This window comes from Varroa jacobsoni, unplaced genomic scaffold (genome assembly GCF_002532875.2).
Source record: "Varroa jacobsoni isolate VJ856 unplaced genomic scaffold, vjacob_1.0 scaffold_687, whole genome shotgun sequence".
NCBI lineage: Eukaryota > Metazoa > Arthropoda > Arachnida > Mesostigmata > Varroidae > Varroa > Varroa jacobsoni.
This window is the reverse complement of record NW_019213589.1, coordinates 1-18,050: the sequence shown is the minus strand read 5'-3', so window position 1 is coordinate 18,050 and position 18,050 is coordinate 1. Positions and strand designations below refer to the sequence as shown.

Here is an 18,050-nt window from a genome sequence, read left to right as displayed (position 1 = left end):
GTTTTTTTTACATAAACATCTCACTTGTTTCCGTCCTCCTGAACGACCAGGATACGGTTTGAGATCTGTGAACCAAAATCTGTACGGCCATTTAAAAGAACCTAATCCGATTTACAAAGAACGTCACAGCAACCTTAAAATTGATCGGTTCACAGCATGAGGTTCATTTTATCATATTGTCTGCTATTAATCACACTACGATAATAATAAACAACAACGGAAAAGTATATCTGCATGTGATCGGTGAAGGTCAGCAGCAGGCGACGCACCGGATCGTAGATATCAAACCGCAGCCATATTTCGCTACAGGGAATAGATTAGGATACAATAACGTACACGCTTCACGTTTTATCTTCGGTATGTTCCGACTACGCTCCCTGCAAAATTACAATCCTATATTGTGTCCTCTAGTTATAACCTGACGAGAAAACGTGTGTGCAGAGTTAACCTTCTAGCGACTCTTACCATTCACCCATTACGTATTTCTTCTCTTGGCTTCTTCGATCCGTTTTTTTTTTAATTATATAAATACTATTATTATTACTACTATATTACTGTTATATCTTCAGTATCTCCATTTCAATCGAACAACATCGTATCATCTTTCATCCTCTAAATATTCAACAGAAATGGCACCAGTTTTTTCTCGTCCTATTTCCTTTTTCAGCAAACACCCAATGCCATTTTCGTTGCCTGCCCGTACATTTTTCCATTTCTCCTGGTTATCATATATGAAGTGTGGCATTGGCAGTTATAACGTACAGCCTATAACATCTATCTATTAACAGTATGTTATCACCACTATCGCAGCTACTTCTGCTGCTATCCAATTCGATTTGTTTGGCCTTGTGTCCAAGGCCTCTTACACGCTCTTGGCTCGTCCTCCGCCACCCGGCTGCACCCTTCGTAACCATTGACACGGCCATGCGGTGGCCTTGATGGTCGTCCCTTCGTATCGCGCCCAAGAAGCGAGTGGGGACTCGCTTTCGCGCTCCGTCAAATTACGCGACATCTCTTTGCCTTCGTGGCCGCTGACGCTTCTCCACTGGCCGAAACTGTTTCGTCTGGCTGGCCACGTCCATATCTACCGTTCAGCTTTCTTTTCCCTTTATGTCTTGTTGTCTGTTTCGTTGCATGTTGCTGGTACTTTCGCCTTCCAGAAAAATTGTCACGAAGTCTAACTTCATAGTTTATAGTAAATAAAGTAGAACGAGCTAGCTTTGTAGTTGCGGAAGAAAAACTTTATCCAATTCAGTTTTAAATTTTACTTTTACTTCCATTGTCATACTGCATTTAGCCTTAACAACAGAGCATGTCCGTCGAGTCTTCCCCTATCAGGACCTTTGAGTTGGTACTGACCTGCTCTTTCGGCTCTTTCGCGAACAAACGAAGCTTTGGTCCCCTCTTCGTAACCATGCGGTCCCGCTCTCGCTAGTCATGATGTTTCACTCTTCGTAACCTGCGCAGCCGTCACAGACGTCGTGAGCTTTTACAGCGTCCCTCTTCGTTACCAGCACCTTCTCTTCCGCCAGCAGATCTCCCCCTGCTTTTCGCCACGAGATTGAATCACCCTCTCAAGAGAAAGACAGACAGCCAGACAAGCTGGTACGCCTCTATCTAGGCTTGCGGCAGCAGCCAGCCTCCGCTGCTGCCGATGCTTACAGCAACGCTCTACGATGATCGGGCGGATCCCTCGGTTCATTTCCTACTCGCGGTGCTCATGGTTATCCACCGGGGGAACTCTACCGCCTATGCTTGTATCTGTTCCCCTCTTCGTAGCCAAAGTCTCTCGCTTCCTTGTCTGAACTTTACCCTGCTGCGGCTCTTCGTAACCTGCCATTCAACTGCGTATACCTCCTCCGCTCCGATACTTCTTTGCCTTCGGGGGTACGAAGGCCTCGAGCCAGCACTTACTTCTCGCCACCTCTTCGCACACATTCGATGCCTGGAACCATTACTACTATCTATTACTAGCTAGCTAGATAGGCCGAGTAGCAGGCCTCCACCCACCCGGCCTACCCGGCTTAGTGTCCAGGCAAACTAGGGAGGCAGCAACTGCCACCCTCCTGCTTCAAAGGGTCCTCCGTTCGCTCCTTTGGTCTTGCACGAGCGACGTCCTTTCGTTTCTGCCGTTTCGTGGCCAGATGGAGCGCGATGGCGGAATTGGAGACGGAGGTCGGCACCCAGCTGAACATCCAGCCACCAAACGTACACCCCGTACCGTGCCATACCATACTACACCATGCTACAGCTGGAGCAAAACTGGGCAAAAGGGGTAGCCCCTAACCGAATAGATACGGTGGAGGCTGTTCGAATCTCATAGTACCAAAAACAATGGTAGTGAATAAAAGCAATAAATGGGATATCCAGAATAGACGATAGGGCTTTTGTAACAGTTTGTATTGGCAAATTCACGCATAGTGCTGTTACGGGAGTTGGCTCAAGATCATAGGATGGCAACGTGTGGAGTCCTGGCAGATTAGCAAGTGTACTTGAGATTTTGTTAAGGCACCCTCTCCAAAGCACCCACGAATAATAGCTATGAGAGTGAGGACTTCGCATTAATTGTTTCGCCTTGTGACAAATAAGCAGGAACAGAACGGCCGTTACGAGTCAATTGGCTTGGTTCCTATTTGTAGTGGCAAAAGGCTACTTGAAAACGCTTTTATTGGTCAGCCCTGCGCGTCCGTCACACCATGCCAATTTCTATCACGGCCGGATTACAACGTCAGATACGTTTGACACTGTAAGATCGTAGCTACAGATCTGTTATCAAAATCCTAACTGAATGTCGTCCATCCATCCATCTATCAAATGATCGTAGATAATTTTTTTTCCCTTTGTCACTATTTGTTGTGAGCGAACGTTAACACGCAAGCACAACTATAAAGCGAATCCTAAATTGTTGAAATAACAGGTTTTCTTCTTGCGCTCTAATTCACCATTACTAAGCATAGATGACTACTGAAATCGGGGAGGGGAAGTCGTGCATCAACTTTTGCGTGCCGAGAGTGTGCGAAAGCCGTCGTGTTCTTTGGCGAGTGTGAAGCAACTCTACGGGCCAGAACTAACATTGCCCTTGTTCCAACGAAGCGAAATGGTGGGCACTCTCCCGATCGAGTGACGTGATAAGCATTATCCACCCTTTCGATCTTTTCGGACGTGTCCGCGTGCACTCTCTATCAAGCCATCAGGCATAAGAAGTTGTTTATGGTAAAGCGTCAACATGCAATTCGATAATAATCCAGTTTCAACATTATTTTCCTTTGGTTTAGACAGATAAGTTATAATACTTACCTCTAAATTCCAAGTTTAGGCTATGAACCAACCTTCTAATGAGATGCCATCACAGCAAATTACAGGCTTCTTTTGGCTAAATTTCCTTCCTTCCGAAAGTACATATCGTAATAATGGCTAATTCTTATTACCATTATTATGATTACTATTGAAGACTCGACTGCGATCACAACTTAACTTTATTTTTCCTTATACTAACTTTACGTTTTTTTTTATATAATACACCTATACCCATCCGATATATTTAGAACTAATGCAGTTCTAAATTCGACCTGCCCAGGCCTTTCTCAATACAATAATTGCCAATGTCGTATAATTAGCCAGCTTTCATAAGACGCTAGTTGTCAACAGCGGGGATCATGGTCATCACCCTATCCGAAAGCACTCCGTTGTTATGCGGGAGCGCGTTCTTCGAAAGTTGCCACTGGACTGGGGCCACAAAATCTCGACACTCTCATCAAACCAGCTACCTGACAAACAAATTCGATGACCATACGTTTAAGCGAAGTACTGGCCATCCAAAATCGTAAATTGTGTGCCTCCTTTCTTCCTAAAAGAAGATGTCCGTAAAAAAACACCATACTGCATTTGCCTTTTCAATGTCGAACAGAAAAGCTGACGGCTACTTCTCGAGGAATCGTCATTTTTGCGTTGGTTTGTTTGCTAGAAGCTTCTCCTTGAAGCAGTTTTTCAAGTTTCAATTACCGAACCTCCATCTACCTTCACCAATGTCGATGCCATTAGGATCCTGCTCCTGTGCCCTGTTGTCGCGTTACTAACAGACTTTAGTCAACTTCAATCCTTCATGCCAGCACGGGACGTAAAACTCGAAACGTTCGTAATCAATCCTAGTCAAATGAACCCGAAAGACTTTGTCCCGTGTGCAGCTATTCAGCGGGCTAGGGGCGACTTTAGAGCTATCTAGGGTAGCAATAATCAGAGGAATGGTAGTACCCCATAGTACACACTCCTGTACTGGGCTAATATGCTAAAGCATAAACCGGAACCTAATTACACGCTTCTGCCCCGGGTCTCTGTTGCCCAGTTGCCCAGATAAGGCGTCTCCCGTAATATAAGATAAAAATGATAAAACACAAAAAAATTCACGACCTCTCTTTAAGAACGACATGTAGGCCACTTAATAACTAGTTCCAGCTATATAAGACATTTTATGTAAAAATAAAAACTAAAGATACAATTTAGAGAGCTTACGAATAGAATATCTCTCAAGTGTCAGTTGAATTATATTTTCTAGTTTCAATATAATCTATTTTAAAAAAACGTCAAAATATATTATGGGCACCCATTAAAACAACGTTGGTCCTGAGGACAAGCGTATAACGTAATAATTGTGCAAAAGGAATACAAAGTTGATGTTTTACAGCTTTTTATACATACACAGGACTCTTAACAGTTTGAAAAGGTAATTTATGGTTGTTTGCTATCATTTCTATCATATTTTATTCTCCACCAATTTGGAGAAATGTAAAATGAAGACTTTGAAACAGAAAACATTTTCAACCATTTAGTTACCATATTACTTAGCTAAGTTGAGAAGTGCCGGCACGGTTTAGATCCAGTATACCTAGAGTAAATACTAAGTGTCAGCCGCGCGTTGAACACCTTTATTATGCCGCTAACCGTAAATATGTACGTATTTGCTTTGGGTTCTTCTATTTCAGCTTTCAACATGTTCCTACTTTGCACCTTTGGTCTTTCCTTGGTCTTCTATCTTTCTACAGCACAACTGCAGGTTTGTAGAGACGAAATCAACAATTATTTCGTGTTAATTCTAGATAGACGTGACGACAAAATATGGGATCAGCCCAAGATTTTGAGCACAGGGTGCGATTAATAACACAAAAACAATGTCTTTATTATTCACACTGTGAAGAAGTTTTTGACAATTAAATTTATCGACGGAGCTCCTGTTTATGCCTCTGCGCCCCCTCCGTAACACACCCGAAAATAATTAGTATATAGAAACCTTTCACTTGATAATAACTAGCCAAATATGGTATATGATATCTTCCGACAACTCTATAGACTACTGCCAGTTATGGTGTTCAAAAATAGAGATTATATCGGCTGCCCCAATTGGCTCAGAAGTGGATCTACAGTTGAAAACGCTGTAAAACTGTTGTAGGGTGTACCATACATACTCCTGCGAGTATCCGCTTATAGGTCGATTCAAACGGGCCGACAGCGGTCGGTAAATACATGTCGCAGCCTCAACGATAGTTGACTGTACGCCCCGGGGCAAAAATGTGGTTTACGAACGTTCCAGACTTAGGCCTGGTAGTTTGCTCGACTTCAGGTGACACCTGTTTAACGGAAAAAAAGACGTATTAAACAGTAAGCGAATGATCTAAGATTGAATGAGTGTTCACAGTTTCGGTTAAGATCACGGAATAACATGTCGAAGCCAGTAGGGCGACCCCAAGCAGATGCTCCGAGTAGTCCTTACCGCTAGAACACCATATGCCACTGCAAATTTCGCCTTCATATTTACGTATTTAAGTTACTCGAATTATTCAACCTGTGAATTATCTTGTTGTTTTTGTTAAAAATCTTGGTATGTGTATAGATTTAACGTACCGCCTTTGATTGTAACAATAGGTCCAGGTAATAAGAAATAGTAGTATGTTTTCTATGTTTTCTAGATTTCAGAATAACGTTGGAAGAGCTGTTCTGAATTTATATACTATTTACTTAATAACTCTATTCTCAATTATATCTCGCAGTGCAGTTTAACCGTATTTAGTTATCGTTTTCAAGTTTTTTTTCTCCTCTCTACTTAAAATCTGCCACTGAACGTCAAAGCGATAATCTCAAGATACAGAAACAAAATCAAGTAATATCTTAATAATAATATAAACGAAAGTCATCGATTCTATATATAGAGCTCTTGTATTATATATATATATATAATTGCCAGAGCAGCTTCACTGCATGGATCGTTCCCGTCGGTTGAACCCGGTTTCCTTGTAGCAACGTGTTCCAATTATATTAATCCTAATTTGGACAACATCTGACAGCCTGACAAAGATCTCAAGGAAACACCCTCAGTCAACTGCACTTGAAGTCATTGCCTTATAAATGATCAACTCTCATATACGTGTATGTAAATAGATGCATTCAACCTTTTTGTCGACGTACTTTAAATAGTAGGCATGAAGAGAAGAGAAACGCTAAAAAGTTCTTCAATAGCGTTTAGATCCAAAGTCAATTTCAGCATAATATTGCCTAGGATAAATGTAAATCTTGTCATTTTGTTCCAGCCTGGAGTTCCTTCGCTTCCTCATGGCGTCAGCCGACACCGTCAACTACAACTATCATACTTGCAGCGACGTCCTGATCAAGAAGTGAGCATACATGCCTATATTTGCCTAGCAAGAGCCTTGTTTCTTCTGTGCCCTAGTGCAAATGGCTTTTGATAATGAATTAACATGAAGAACACCAATATATGTCTCTAGCTCTTCTAAAATGAATTGTTTATCGGCAACATACACGGTACAAATGTAAGACGCTTTAATCCGCCTTTACACTCAGTAAAAATATGGTGTGCTTCTTTCTTGTTTTAGCTCTTTCTCAGGCCAAATATTTCTGCACTCACTGTGATTATTTTACAAATGAATTAATTAATTGCTCTTGTATTCCTGCTGTCTTTGTCTTGCGCGATTCATGATTTCAGGGTGTGAAGCAGCCAGAGGCCAAATTCATCAGACCTTTCGCTTTCCGAAGGCCAATCGTTATACGACGGCCAATTAGGCCACAAATTTTAGTCCCACCATACTCCGCCGCTGCTCCAGTACCGGGGGGGTCCTCGCAGTATGCAACGTATGCCGCACGACCCGTTATTATACGCCGGCCCCTGCGGCCACTACGTCCAATTCGGCCGCTCGGTGTCCGGCCATTCGTGCGTCCCGTAGTGGCACAGCCGATGTACGTTGGGCCTACGGTGCCTGCGATGCCTGCAGCAAACCCGAACTTGGTTTTCACGGCTCCCCAGGCTCACGGTAAACCTCAGAGACTGCCTGACATTGAATTACGGCAGGGGAGTAAAGACCGACAGACCCAGCGTGAGCAACTACAACGAAATCTCGAAGAAATCAAAAAACCTTTACTGAAGATACTCAACAGTGGGGCGAAGATAGCATTACATAAGGTCCTGCAGCAGCAAGAAAAGCGGCAGCAAGCGAAGTCGCAAAAATCGGGCTCTAATACCCAAGTTCCGGATCCTAAGAGGACAACAGCTACAATAAGTCCAACGACTTTAAAGAATAAATTGAGATTGGAACAGTTGATCAATGGCGCCGAAGTGGTACTCAAACACTACCTAGATATGAGAACTCGCATCAATGGAAGTCGGGCCATTCAGGCCCAGAAGAGGGCCGACTTAACGCGATTCCGGTCGGCCTTAGAGAACAATCATGAAGATAAGGATGTGCTGAAAAAGAACTCTTCAACGAAGGTCAAACCTGTAAAGGGACAGGCACTTAGCAAAGATAAAACAACGCCTATTCCAAAGTTGACAGGTTTTAGTAAAAACAAACCTGTTGTCATGAGACAATCATCGAATTCAACAACGGCAAAAACAGCTACAACAGCATCATCAACAGCAGATGCAGCGGCGGCCAACAGGATAATTGCCTCGGCTTTGTTACCTGCTGCGTTTGGTTCGGCAACCAAAAAGCCTCTGTCTGACGGTCGAACTACAGGGATACCAAACCTGTTGAGACCGTGGTCGACTTCAAATCTGTTAAATCTGTTGACAAATGGCGCTTTGTATAGTCCAACGCCACCGAAGAAGAAGCCCTCAGATGAAATCGATTGGAGGACGGCCAACGTTTCCTTGATCGACGCTAAGATCGTTAACGATACCAAAGGACGTAGAGTCGGCTACACACCGACGACGTGGTATGCAGACGAATCAACCGAAACATCGCAGAATGATGTGGTGTTGGCCAAACTGGCTACAATTGGATCTTCAACCCTTGGGTCAAGCAGCTCCAGAGCGGATTTCGACGCGGGTAATTCTGAAATGGCTACCACATCGAGTGAGGAAATCCCTGTTTCGGCAGAGACGGTATCTTCTTCATCCACAAAATTGGTGCCCACCGCCGATAGCTCCGAGGAGGTAACGCATCAAGTGTTCCTAGTAAGAGGCTCGACTACTGGAAGCGGCCTGCTCAAAAGAGGAACAGCAAAACCGTTATTGCACTCCTCATCTGACGAAACCGCCCGCTCCGAGGAGCTGCCACTGTGGGTGCTGACCACGAGGAAGCCGACTCATTCGTTTGGATTCGGCCATTCTGTCGTTATCAACAACCATAGGGCGCCTTCCCAGAACGGCTTGAAACTTAGGCGTACAACCACGACGTCCACGACGAGACGACCCAGTTCGGAAGCTCTATCATCATCATCGTCATCACCATCCGCGGGCTCCTTCGAAGGTATTGCGCACAGTCAGTCGGAAGCGTTGAGATATCCCACAACAACGGCGCTGCCACCAACTTCAAATGCATTTCCCCTAGAGGTTTTCGATACGGACGCCTATAACACAACCATCGTTCACCAAAATATAATAACCATCGCAAAACCTACTCGTCCCTACACGGTTCGAACTACTCAGAAATACGATCCGACATCTCTGACCAGTCCAATGCCTGACCGCAAGTCGGATCATTGGCAAGAGGTCACTATAAAGCCAATTAATTGGGAAGACTCCGAGGAAGTTGCAATGGCCAATCGCCTGTCGCAAAGTCGACCATCATCGATTCGAACGAAGCCGCCGCCAAAAGCCGCTTCAAAGGTACCTGCCGTCATCAGTACGCCATCGCCGAGCTTTACCTCCGCAAAGAAACTTCAAAAACCACTGAAAACCATGCTAAACACGTCCGACGGGGAAACGACAATCTCAAACTGGCCTGAGAATACCACGATCAAGCCATGGGCAGCCGCCGCCGAATCACAGTTTGGTAATCGGCCGATTTCACAGGTGCCAGCTCTCCTGAGTCCATTTGGCTCGCTGATTCAGATGTTCCCGAACTCTTTATTCCGTGTACTGCAAACATTAGGCGGACTTATCTTCGCCCTTCCAACAATGCTCACGGCAGCGTTTGTCGCGGCTATGCTTTTTGTCTAACGTTAGCAAACAGTTTTAGGGAAACAAATATGTTAGTTTTTCGCGGGTTTTTTGGCCTCCATCGCGATATCGCCCTACGTCTAATACAATTTGTTAACCGCCAACGCAAAATAGCGCGTCTGGAGGTTATGGAGTTTTAGTTGTATTGGCACTGATACTGGGGTGGTCAATTTCCCCCGGGGGGAGCTGACCATCCTCACTTTTACCTCGTGTCTGTGAGGATGAAACAACATGTGTATACCCCCGCTCGTGATGCAATAGACCCTCTTCTGCATAGTAGCGTTTCATATAGGTACATCTGTATGTACAGGTCGGTGCAACGGGCAGGATTAACGTGTGTCATTGTTAGGCGTAATTAAATCAATGAAAGGTTGACTATTTCTATATACAAATATATATTAAGCTGTTAACCATACTGAACGCGATTGCGCTCCACTGAACTTTTTTTTTTTTAATAATTTTACATTGATTTTTTTGGTTTGCAGTGTTATCCTAGCTTTGGTTAATCGATTTTCTCGTATATTTCTTTTTTGTATCTTGTTAGAAAAATTGTATAAGTACCGAAAGTGTTTGTAGCGTTACATCTGCTTAGATGCAGCCCGCATCATCGGTAAAAAATAATGGTACTTAATATAAGGATAGGTGATTATCTAAACTTAATGATCGTGTCTTATCACCTGGTAATCAAACATACTATGCAGGTTGACAATACACTCTCGACGAATTCTGCTATAATATACCTTGATATACGAGTATGCCCTATAAACCCGCTTGTAGATATATAACACAGAAACAAACATATGCCATGAAGCCAACATTATGTAGAGACGTTGATTTACCACTGCCCGTCCAAAATAACTTACCTGCGCCTGATCTACATGACGACTAGCGCATTTTTCTTGTTGTGCGAACTAAACCCCTAGCTATAAAACTTCGAAAAAGATCAGTTTCACCATTCTCATAACCAAGCAGGCGAACCTGTACATTTCAAATGAAGTGTTTGTAGCTATCCAGCGCATGCTACTTATCTATCTCAATGTTTATTGCAAATGTTTGACCGACTCTCTTTGGATGACGCACACACACGCGGTCTTTACAAGCTTCAGTTCATCACTTATTTATTGTAAGTTTTTTTTTTAATTAATTTATTGTAAGTTTATTATCTATTTATTGTGAGCTGGAATGCCGCGAGTTCATTGGACGACATTGATTCCTGTGCAATCACCGCGATGGATCGCTTTAGCCGTCGACTAACTATCGTCACCATTATTATTGCAGTGCTCTATCACATAAACGCATCAAATCATATCGATGATGTATCGTCGATTGATTCTTTAAGAGCAATACCAATGTTTTCTATATCTAGTATCGAACACTATAGATCTCCTTTTGATTTGTTTTTCGAGCTATGATCATTGTACTGTTTGTGTATTTTGATGTCCGGTTTGCGATGAGCATTCGTCCCTGTTCATGCACGCAGCTCGGTTTATAATGTAATAATAATATAACAACAGTAAACGTCAGGAGACATTAACTAGAATGTCGAAACGTGGAAAAACAGAGCGTTTCAACCATGACAATTAAAATCGAACTATATCAAGTGCCTATTATCTTGTTGTGACCGCCTAAGTACTCTGCGTAAGAAGTGATGATTATGGAAAACGATGTAATAATAAATAAATAAATCTATGTTGAAGTAAGTACGTGAGTATACTTCGTGTAGCATGAACGCGTATCCATAAACGCGTGAAGAACTATATATTTTAATATCGTTTAAGCTTGCGCCATATTCGCTCTATCCTTTCATCCACTGTGTCGTTTTCAGACAGAAAAATACTGATATTTTTCTACTTTGTCTATTAGACCAGCTTAAGCATACAGTGGCCAGTAGTAGGCGATTATGCTTCTAATACTGTCGTATCCTAGAGAAATATACGGAGCTGTCATAGGCTTTAACAGCCCTCCGGGATTAACTCAATTCATTTTTTCCTATTAACAATAATTTCTCGTATTTCATAATACTCTGTAGTGGTAATGATTCCCGCCATCGCTAAGATTTGACCCTCTCCCCCTCCACATGGTTACCATGACAACGCGTTCGAACAAACGCGCCTCTTCCTTGGGCACGTCGACAAGAGCGAGTTCCTAGTAAGCCTATAGATCATGCATATTTTGAAAATGTCATTTTACCGAAGCGATCAGTTACATTCTCTTCTCAAGGAACTGATGGGTAAACGCCGGTGGTAAACATGGAGTGAATGCTGCGTGTCATTTTACGTTTTTTTTTTTTACATTTTCACATACACCTTTCTAAATTTTGCGTTTCGCGTCCGAGCCCGTATTATCGGTTCCTGATTTCAGAGCCGTAGCTGTAAACGGTCATCGCTTTCAGGCACCCGGCTCATATGTCGTCGAGGTAACTCATATATTGTAGAGAGATCGATCGATCAATGGGCCTAGAATTTATTAAGCGTTTTGTCCTTAAAGTGACAAAATATTCCTGGATATGGTTAACACGAAAACATTTAAGAGGAATTTAATCTTATACTCCAGATGTATTTCGTTACCTTTCGAAATACACGCGCACTCTAAAGGTGATCAAAAACATGCACACGTATCGGCAAATCACATTCAAATAATGGTAAGAAATAAATGTAATGATTTTTCCGTCGCCTTTGTACGTATGAAATACTGAGCATTTATTATATTGCAGGCAATGTCTCGATCGAGCGAAAACAAGGCAGCGCATTGATTTAATTTAAACTGTGGCAACTTAACCATTTCTGAGTCACAGCTTTGAGAGTTCTGTCAGAACCTCGGCAAAATTTGCTTCACATATGCAGTAAAGCATGAATAACGTTGCGTACAATAAACGGTTTAACGAGGACGGCTACAATTGTCGACGAAGACTTCTCAATAACGTTCATTGCCAGCACGCAGTTAGCCATGTTCACTATGGACGCCTAACGTCAAATGAAAGGGTAGAAGAAAACACAATGAGAACTGGAAAAAACGTCATATTTAAGACAATTTTTATGTAGACAAGTGCCCGTCCGTCCGATAAAACCAATACACGTATACATACATCAAATGTCTGTGCTAAATAAAAAAAAAGCTACCTTTAACCATGTCAAGCCAATCATACCTAGCAATAAGATACGTCCGGTTAAATCGTGTGACAGAGTCTCGAAAATGCGTTTTACCACCCTGCCACCTCATTGTACTGAATGATAAAGCCGAAGATATTCTACTAAACTAAAAATAATAATGTATATTTTTCGAATAAGCAAGTATTGTAGACTACAATTCGGTAGGAAAGAAAAGGGACAATGGCTAGGGTGTGTAGTTAGGCACAAGTACACCATCACCGGGACGCACACAATATATCTAATGATTAACAATAGCAAGTAGGAACCACCCACCTTTGAATTTTCTCTCTCTTCCAAATAGCGTATTTCAAAATGTCGAGTCATCCAAAACATAACTTCAGCAAATAGCCAGTAGCCTAAACTTAAAGGAACTTTGGGCCGATCGAGTGTAGAGGCCTCTATGAAAAACCAGCACGATAAGCCAATGCTCGCCAACGATCCCGTTATGAGAAAACTTACCCGATAGGTATTTACTGAACGCAGTGGCATCAATATGGAGAAGCACGTGGGAAGACTCTGCAAAATTGGTTCGACAAATGTAATACGGAAGCAAAGGTTGACGCGATGATTATAAGCCAGGAATGACCCATAGTACCCCCGAAGAATAGGACTCGATAATCTCAACAGTCTCCCTTTCTTTGCGCTGACATTATTCGCGGGGCGTTTATATAAACAGATTGGAAGGAACATACGATACGCTGGCAGAATTCGTGGTGAGGATCGATGAAAATGTACAACGCTCACAACTGCGATTTTCAAAATAACAACGGCTCGGAGTAGTTCAAAAGTGGTTATTCCCCAAATTTCAGATTTTAAAGCCAGAAGCTATGCAGGCCGTACTACTTAACTTTTTTTTTGTTCATTTACAATAATACTATATATATACTATTAAATGGGTGCGAACTAAGCGATTCCCTTGGCTGTACTTAGCCTTCTGTCATATAAAACGAAATTTTATGTCTTCTTACCTCGTAATAGTTGGGGTCAATACTCATATAGGTCACCTGATTTTTGAATACGGTGAGATGTGTAATGGCATGTGCTGTGGCATGCATGCATGGCACGAGGAACCGTAAAGCAAACTCCGCTGAAAATGGAATTATGAACGTTTTTTTTGCACCGATAAAGCGAGTTTCTGTTCGCTGCAATAAACCGGCAGATGTTTTCCGCGAATTACCTCGAAAAACAACACAAGAATAGTTTGCAATAGCCCAGATAGGCACACAACGTTCCTGCCCGAATTGACTCAGTCAATAGGCCCCCAGCACAAAACGAACCGTGTGAATACCGTTCCGAATTTTGATCGCCTCATGTGTCTCTGTAAGCGCACACCTTACCACTTACCATTGGTAAAAGCTAACCACCAAAACAACTTTTACAGTACCAATGTTGAGTTATTGAATACTTCCAAACAACTGGTCGAATTCGAACTGGGCCGAGTGGTAAATAAATTTACGGAGTTGAATGTAAACACGAACTATATGTAACACTATGAAATTCTCCGTCAGGTATAGCTAACTAGGTTGGAGAACATGAGCCAGAGTTTCGGCTTCGAGTTTTACATTCGGTTCTTCCGTCAGGCGTTATTCTCGACGACTTCGATCATCTGAGCATGAAAAACCTAAAAACGGGCGGTAAGCAGGCTGGGGGACTATTGAAGATCACAAATACTACTGTGTTCTATGGTCTAGTTAACTCATACTACGCAGGAAAACATCGATACTCTGTTCTGACGTAACGCAATATCTGTAACAGCCATACAACACAAAACATTGTGGATCATTGGCGATCAGTGAAACCGTACGCAATATGTATCAAATAAGTTCCATATTGTTGTAACTCGCGCGTTCACGACACCCTTCGCCGGATGAGTCCGATGTCAGGGATTTGACACCGCTAGATAACGAAGTGTTATCTGATAATTTGGAAACACAATTTGCCTTATCAAGCAGATGATAATCTGGATAATACTTTTCGGCTGGGACATACTGGAAGATTCGAAAATTGTGCACCTACTGCTTTGGTTTCCCGAACTGTTTCAACATCTTGTTTGAACTTCCGTTAACTTTACCGTGAAGGATCTGTGCTAGCCGCTGCTGAGTTATGTTGTTAATATGTGGAACAGAAATATTTGTTGAATGCGATTTTTTCCCCTTCCTTATACTATAACCGTTTTACACTGTACGCACCTCGGTCTGTCATCATCATTATATACACTCGGACATCGCTCATGTTGGACACGCTGCACTTCGTTATTTAATTTTAAACTGAATCGCAGTGAAGCGATTCCCGTGAACAAATTTGACAAGAAATTATTTTTGTCTAAATGCTAAGCCTTGATCACGTCTAGGACTTCGCCATATCAGGAACTCACACAAATTTTGTTCCTGTAAAAAGTGGACACACACATATACCAGCGTAATTAATAGAGAACATCTCAGGACCCAATATACTCTGAATTTTGTTCCGTTCCTGCGCTATCGACAAGGCTGGTAACAATAAAACAAATCACCAACAATACTTTCGCCAGGAGGTTTCAAAAGTCGATTCCTGCTGCGACGTATAGAAGAAAGAAAACTAAGACTGCCGATATTTATTAGGGGCAAAAAATTAACTAAGGCCTATGTTAGGTACACCATATAGGATTAGGTGTCGTGTCCATGAACAATGTAGGGTGAATAACGGGGATTCTTATTAAGGTGGCAGGAAACTGTAATTTGAAACAAATAAAAATTGCAAAACTTTTCGCTGTCAACTAGATCGAGCTAGGAAGCGCCATCATGTTAAAATTTTGTAAGGTGATTTTTCCTACAGGTAGAACATGCAATATGGGAAAGTTATAAGGTTGCATGTTGTCCATATAATCCAAACTTGGCCAATAAAACTAACCATCGATTTTGATGCAATATCAGCAAGACAATATGCTTGACCTCTCGCTATAAAATTAGGGTCATTTAGAAGATACCAACCCATTAAGGGCCGGATTCCCGCTGCTTCTAATAGTAAAAAAAAAGCGCTAAATTTAGATGATTTAATTTCCAGAGTTAAATATCGGGAAAACTCAATCAGATTATACTATATCCACGACTTGCAACAGCATAGTGTATACATCATAACGGATTTACTATACAAGTTAGATAACTGCTATTTACTTTTGAATTGTATGAAAAATTTGAAGTCTTATGTATCTCATGGAACTCTAAGCAGCCATACAATCAGCTATGACAGGTAAAGAACGTTGTGCCGTTACTAGCGAACATAACAGCGAACTAACTATTGTAACTATCATTTAAAACTTTAAAAATCTTCTGCTGAATAATGATTTGGCGCTCGATTTAATTAACTGCTTATTCTTCTAGAAGATCAAGACTGCAATCCAATATTTAAAGATCAACCAAAGTCTATGTCGAAAAGCTCTTTTCAGCTTGCGACACACGATTCCTGTGTGTATTGTAATAGACTTATACAATATTTTTGCCTACGAGGTTTTATTATTATAGTTAAAATTAAGCACAGCCAATTTCTGTGGCGTTTCACAAAAGTACTAAAGTGAATACTTCAGGAATATTTTCGTGGCAGAAGACTTCCGTCGATTGCCCCATCCCTAACTAGGCTGATGTGACCGCAGAGGTCCCAATTATTTTATGACATTTTTGCTCTGTTTACCTGCTTCATAGATATTCAAAACGGCATTTAACAGCGCTGACAATGATAAGTTTACCAACTTCGTTCTAACGATTTCTGAAAGCAAGATTGGCAAGTGGACCACACGAGACCTACTCGACGACATTAGAACTGACTAGATTGGCAAATGACAAAAATAACGTTTTTCCTTATGCTTCTATTGAACGTAATTTCAGACTAGTAATAATCGTCCACCCAGGTTTCCTTTCTGTTATGCAATAGCTGGAAAACGTATAAGGATCACAATGAAGCTCAGCCCTTTTTGAGACAATCATTCCAGTCACTTTTTGCCTTGACAACTGCTTTGTAATCAAGGGCTTGCTTCGTATAAAACCAAACGCAGATAATGCGATAAATAAATTATATACATTTTTGTGAACACATACTTATCACGGTGATTCCGACTACCGAATTTTTTTCAAGTAATGCCCTTAATTCGAAAAATTTACACCACAGATGTATCCATACTTTTCATAATCATATATATATATATATATATATTAGGGCAGGGGGACTGAACGAAGACTTACTTTGTTGTATGTAAATAAAATTTTCTTTTAGAAGAAACAGGCTTCCTCCAAGTTAAGAGTGGCAGACGAACCCATGCCTATTACGGCAAACAGCCCGCCAAAGATAGCCCCAACTTGGTGCCGTACTGTGTATATATTTTTGATCTTCCATGAGTATGTGCGTCTAAGGCACATTCGCATGTCTCAGCTGCACGAAAGTTCCAGGGGTTAACCACGTGAGTTCAGGGCTTAGCGTCAAAAATATTTTCATGGAGTAACGCTGATGTTGTTGATGTTGTATCGGATGATTTCGAAAAGAGAAAAAAAAAAACAAATATAGAGCTACAACACACATTGTGAATTTATTTCACTGCTCTTATTGGTTTCACAGAAACTAGAGATATCATCATTCGACTTGAATGAAGTTTTTGGTATTTGTTTTTTTTTTGATGGCACAAAAATATGACTTCGACACAGAGAAGCCTACGATGAGCTCCGCATCTGTCGGCGAGAATTCACCAAACGATACCCATCTACTTCCGATAACTAGAGTATTGGAAGTAGATGGGTTCGCATACAAGTTCAATGCATATCATCTCAATGCCTCTCGTCCATAAAATCGTTCGTCAGCTAGTTTTAGTTTTATCCATTAACGAATGATCAAATAACAAAACCATAGTGACACCTGACGTTGACGTAGCGACTTGTTATGTTCGACGCTTGCAATCTGTGTTTTAAACGAATGAAATGAACAGTAAGTTGAGAAAACAAATGGACAATACGTTAAACAGAACTAAGTCATATATATATACACATATATATATATATACGCCCTTCACTTGCCTACCATGTAAGACACTAACAAAACAGGTTAAGAAAGGCTTATGTTTCTTTAGTCCTCTCGGCACTTTCAAAATCTGGCGCTCTTTTCGTCGACTTTTTCTAACCAGCGTTTAATTGACATCCACTTTTTTGCTCTGTATATAGAAAACAACTTTGTATATAGAACAATGAAAACTATTTCATTGATCGTTTTGATCGATCAACAGGTTACTAGACACGGCTCACTCGTTGTTAAAATTGAAATTTTTATTTACTATCTTCCTTCCGCTATTCTTGCCGTTGTGTGCCATAGGCTAAATAAGTTTTTTTTTTAAATACGTATTTGTATACGGTAAATAGACGATGAGTGAATTAAGACAGGTCACGGCTATCGTTTATACAGTGGCACATCGCATTAATTGTGTCTCACAATTATTATAT

The 18,050-nt window shown here is 41.5% G+C and overlaps 2 protein-coding genes across 4 annotated transcripts; one reads left to right on the top strand and one right to left on the bottom strand.

Annotated features, from left to right (window-relative positions):
- Nucleotides 1-4,923: 4,923 nt before the first annotated feature.
- On the bottom strand, nt 4,924-15,221 carry LOC111262642 (uncharacterized). 3 transcript variants are annotated; one of them, XM_086969265.1, is made up of 5 exons: nt 14,784-15,221; nt 13,563-13,681; nt 13,054-13,110; nt 5,460-5,621; nt 4,924-5,044 (listed from the first exon to the last, which is right to left on the bottom strand). In XM_086969265.1, the coding sequence occupies exons 1-4, from the start codon at nt 14,824-14,826 to the stop codon at nt 5,529-5,531; spliced, it is 312 nt and encodes a 103-aa protein (XP_086825391.1). In that variant the 5' UTR covers nt 14,827-15,221; the 3' UTR covers nt 4,924-5,044; nt 5,460-5,528. The 3 variants fall into 3 exon arrangements, with proteins under 3 accessions (XP_086825391.1, XP_086825390.1, XP_022692781.1); XM_086969264.1 differs by having other exon boundaries at nt 12,868-13,110; nt 14,784-15,215; XM_022837046.2 differs by lacking the exons at nt 4,924-5,044; nt 5,460-5,621 and adding an exon at nt 12,104-12,408 and having other exon boundaries at nt 12,868-13,110; nt 14,784-15,209.
- On the top strand, nt 7,241-11,145 carry LOC111262641 (uncharacterized). Its single transcript, XM_022837044.1, has one exon. The coding sequence runs from the start codon at nt 7,241-7,243 to the stop codon at nt 9,443-9,445; it is 2,205 nt and encodes a 734-aa protein (XP_022692779.1). The 3' UTR covers nt 9,446-11,145.
- Nucleotides 15,222-18,050: the final 2,829 nt, after the last annotated feature.

Coding starts and splice junctions, on each gene's coding strand:
- LOC111262642 (XM_022837046.2), bottom strand. CDS start 14,826: ATGAGCGATGTCCGAGTGTATATAATGATGATGACAGACCGAG. Junction 13,682..14,783: donor AATGATGATGACAGACCGAG/GTGCGTACAGTG, acceptor TTCCATTTTCAG/CGGAGTTTGCTTTACGGTTC. Junction 12,409..12,867: donor AAGAGAGAGAAAATTCAAAG/GTGGGTGGTTCC, acceptor ATTTGACGTTAG/GCGTCCATAGTGAACATGGC.
- LOC111262641 (XM_022837044.1), top strand. CDS start 7,241: ATGTACGTTGGGCCTACGGTGCCTGCGATGCCTGCAGCAAACCCGAAC.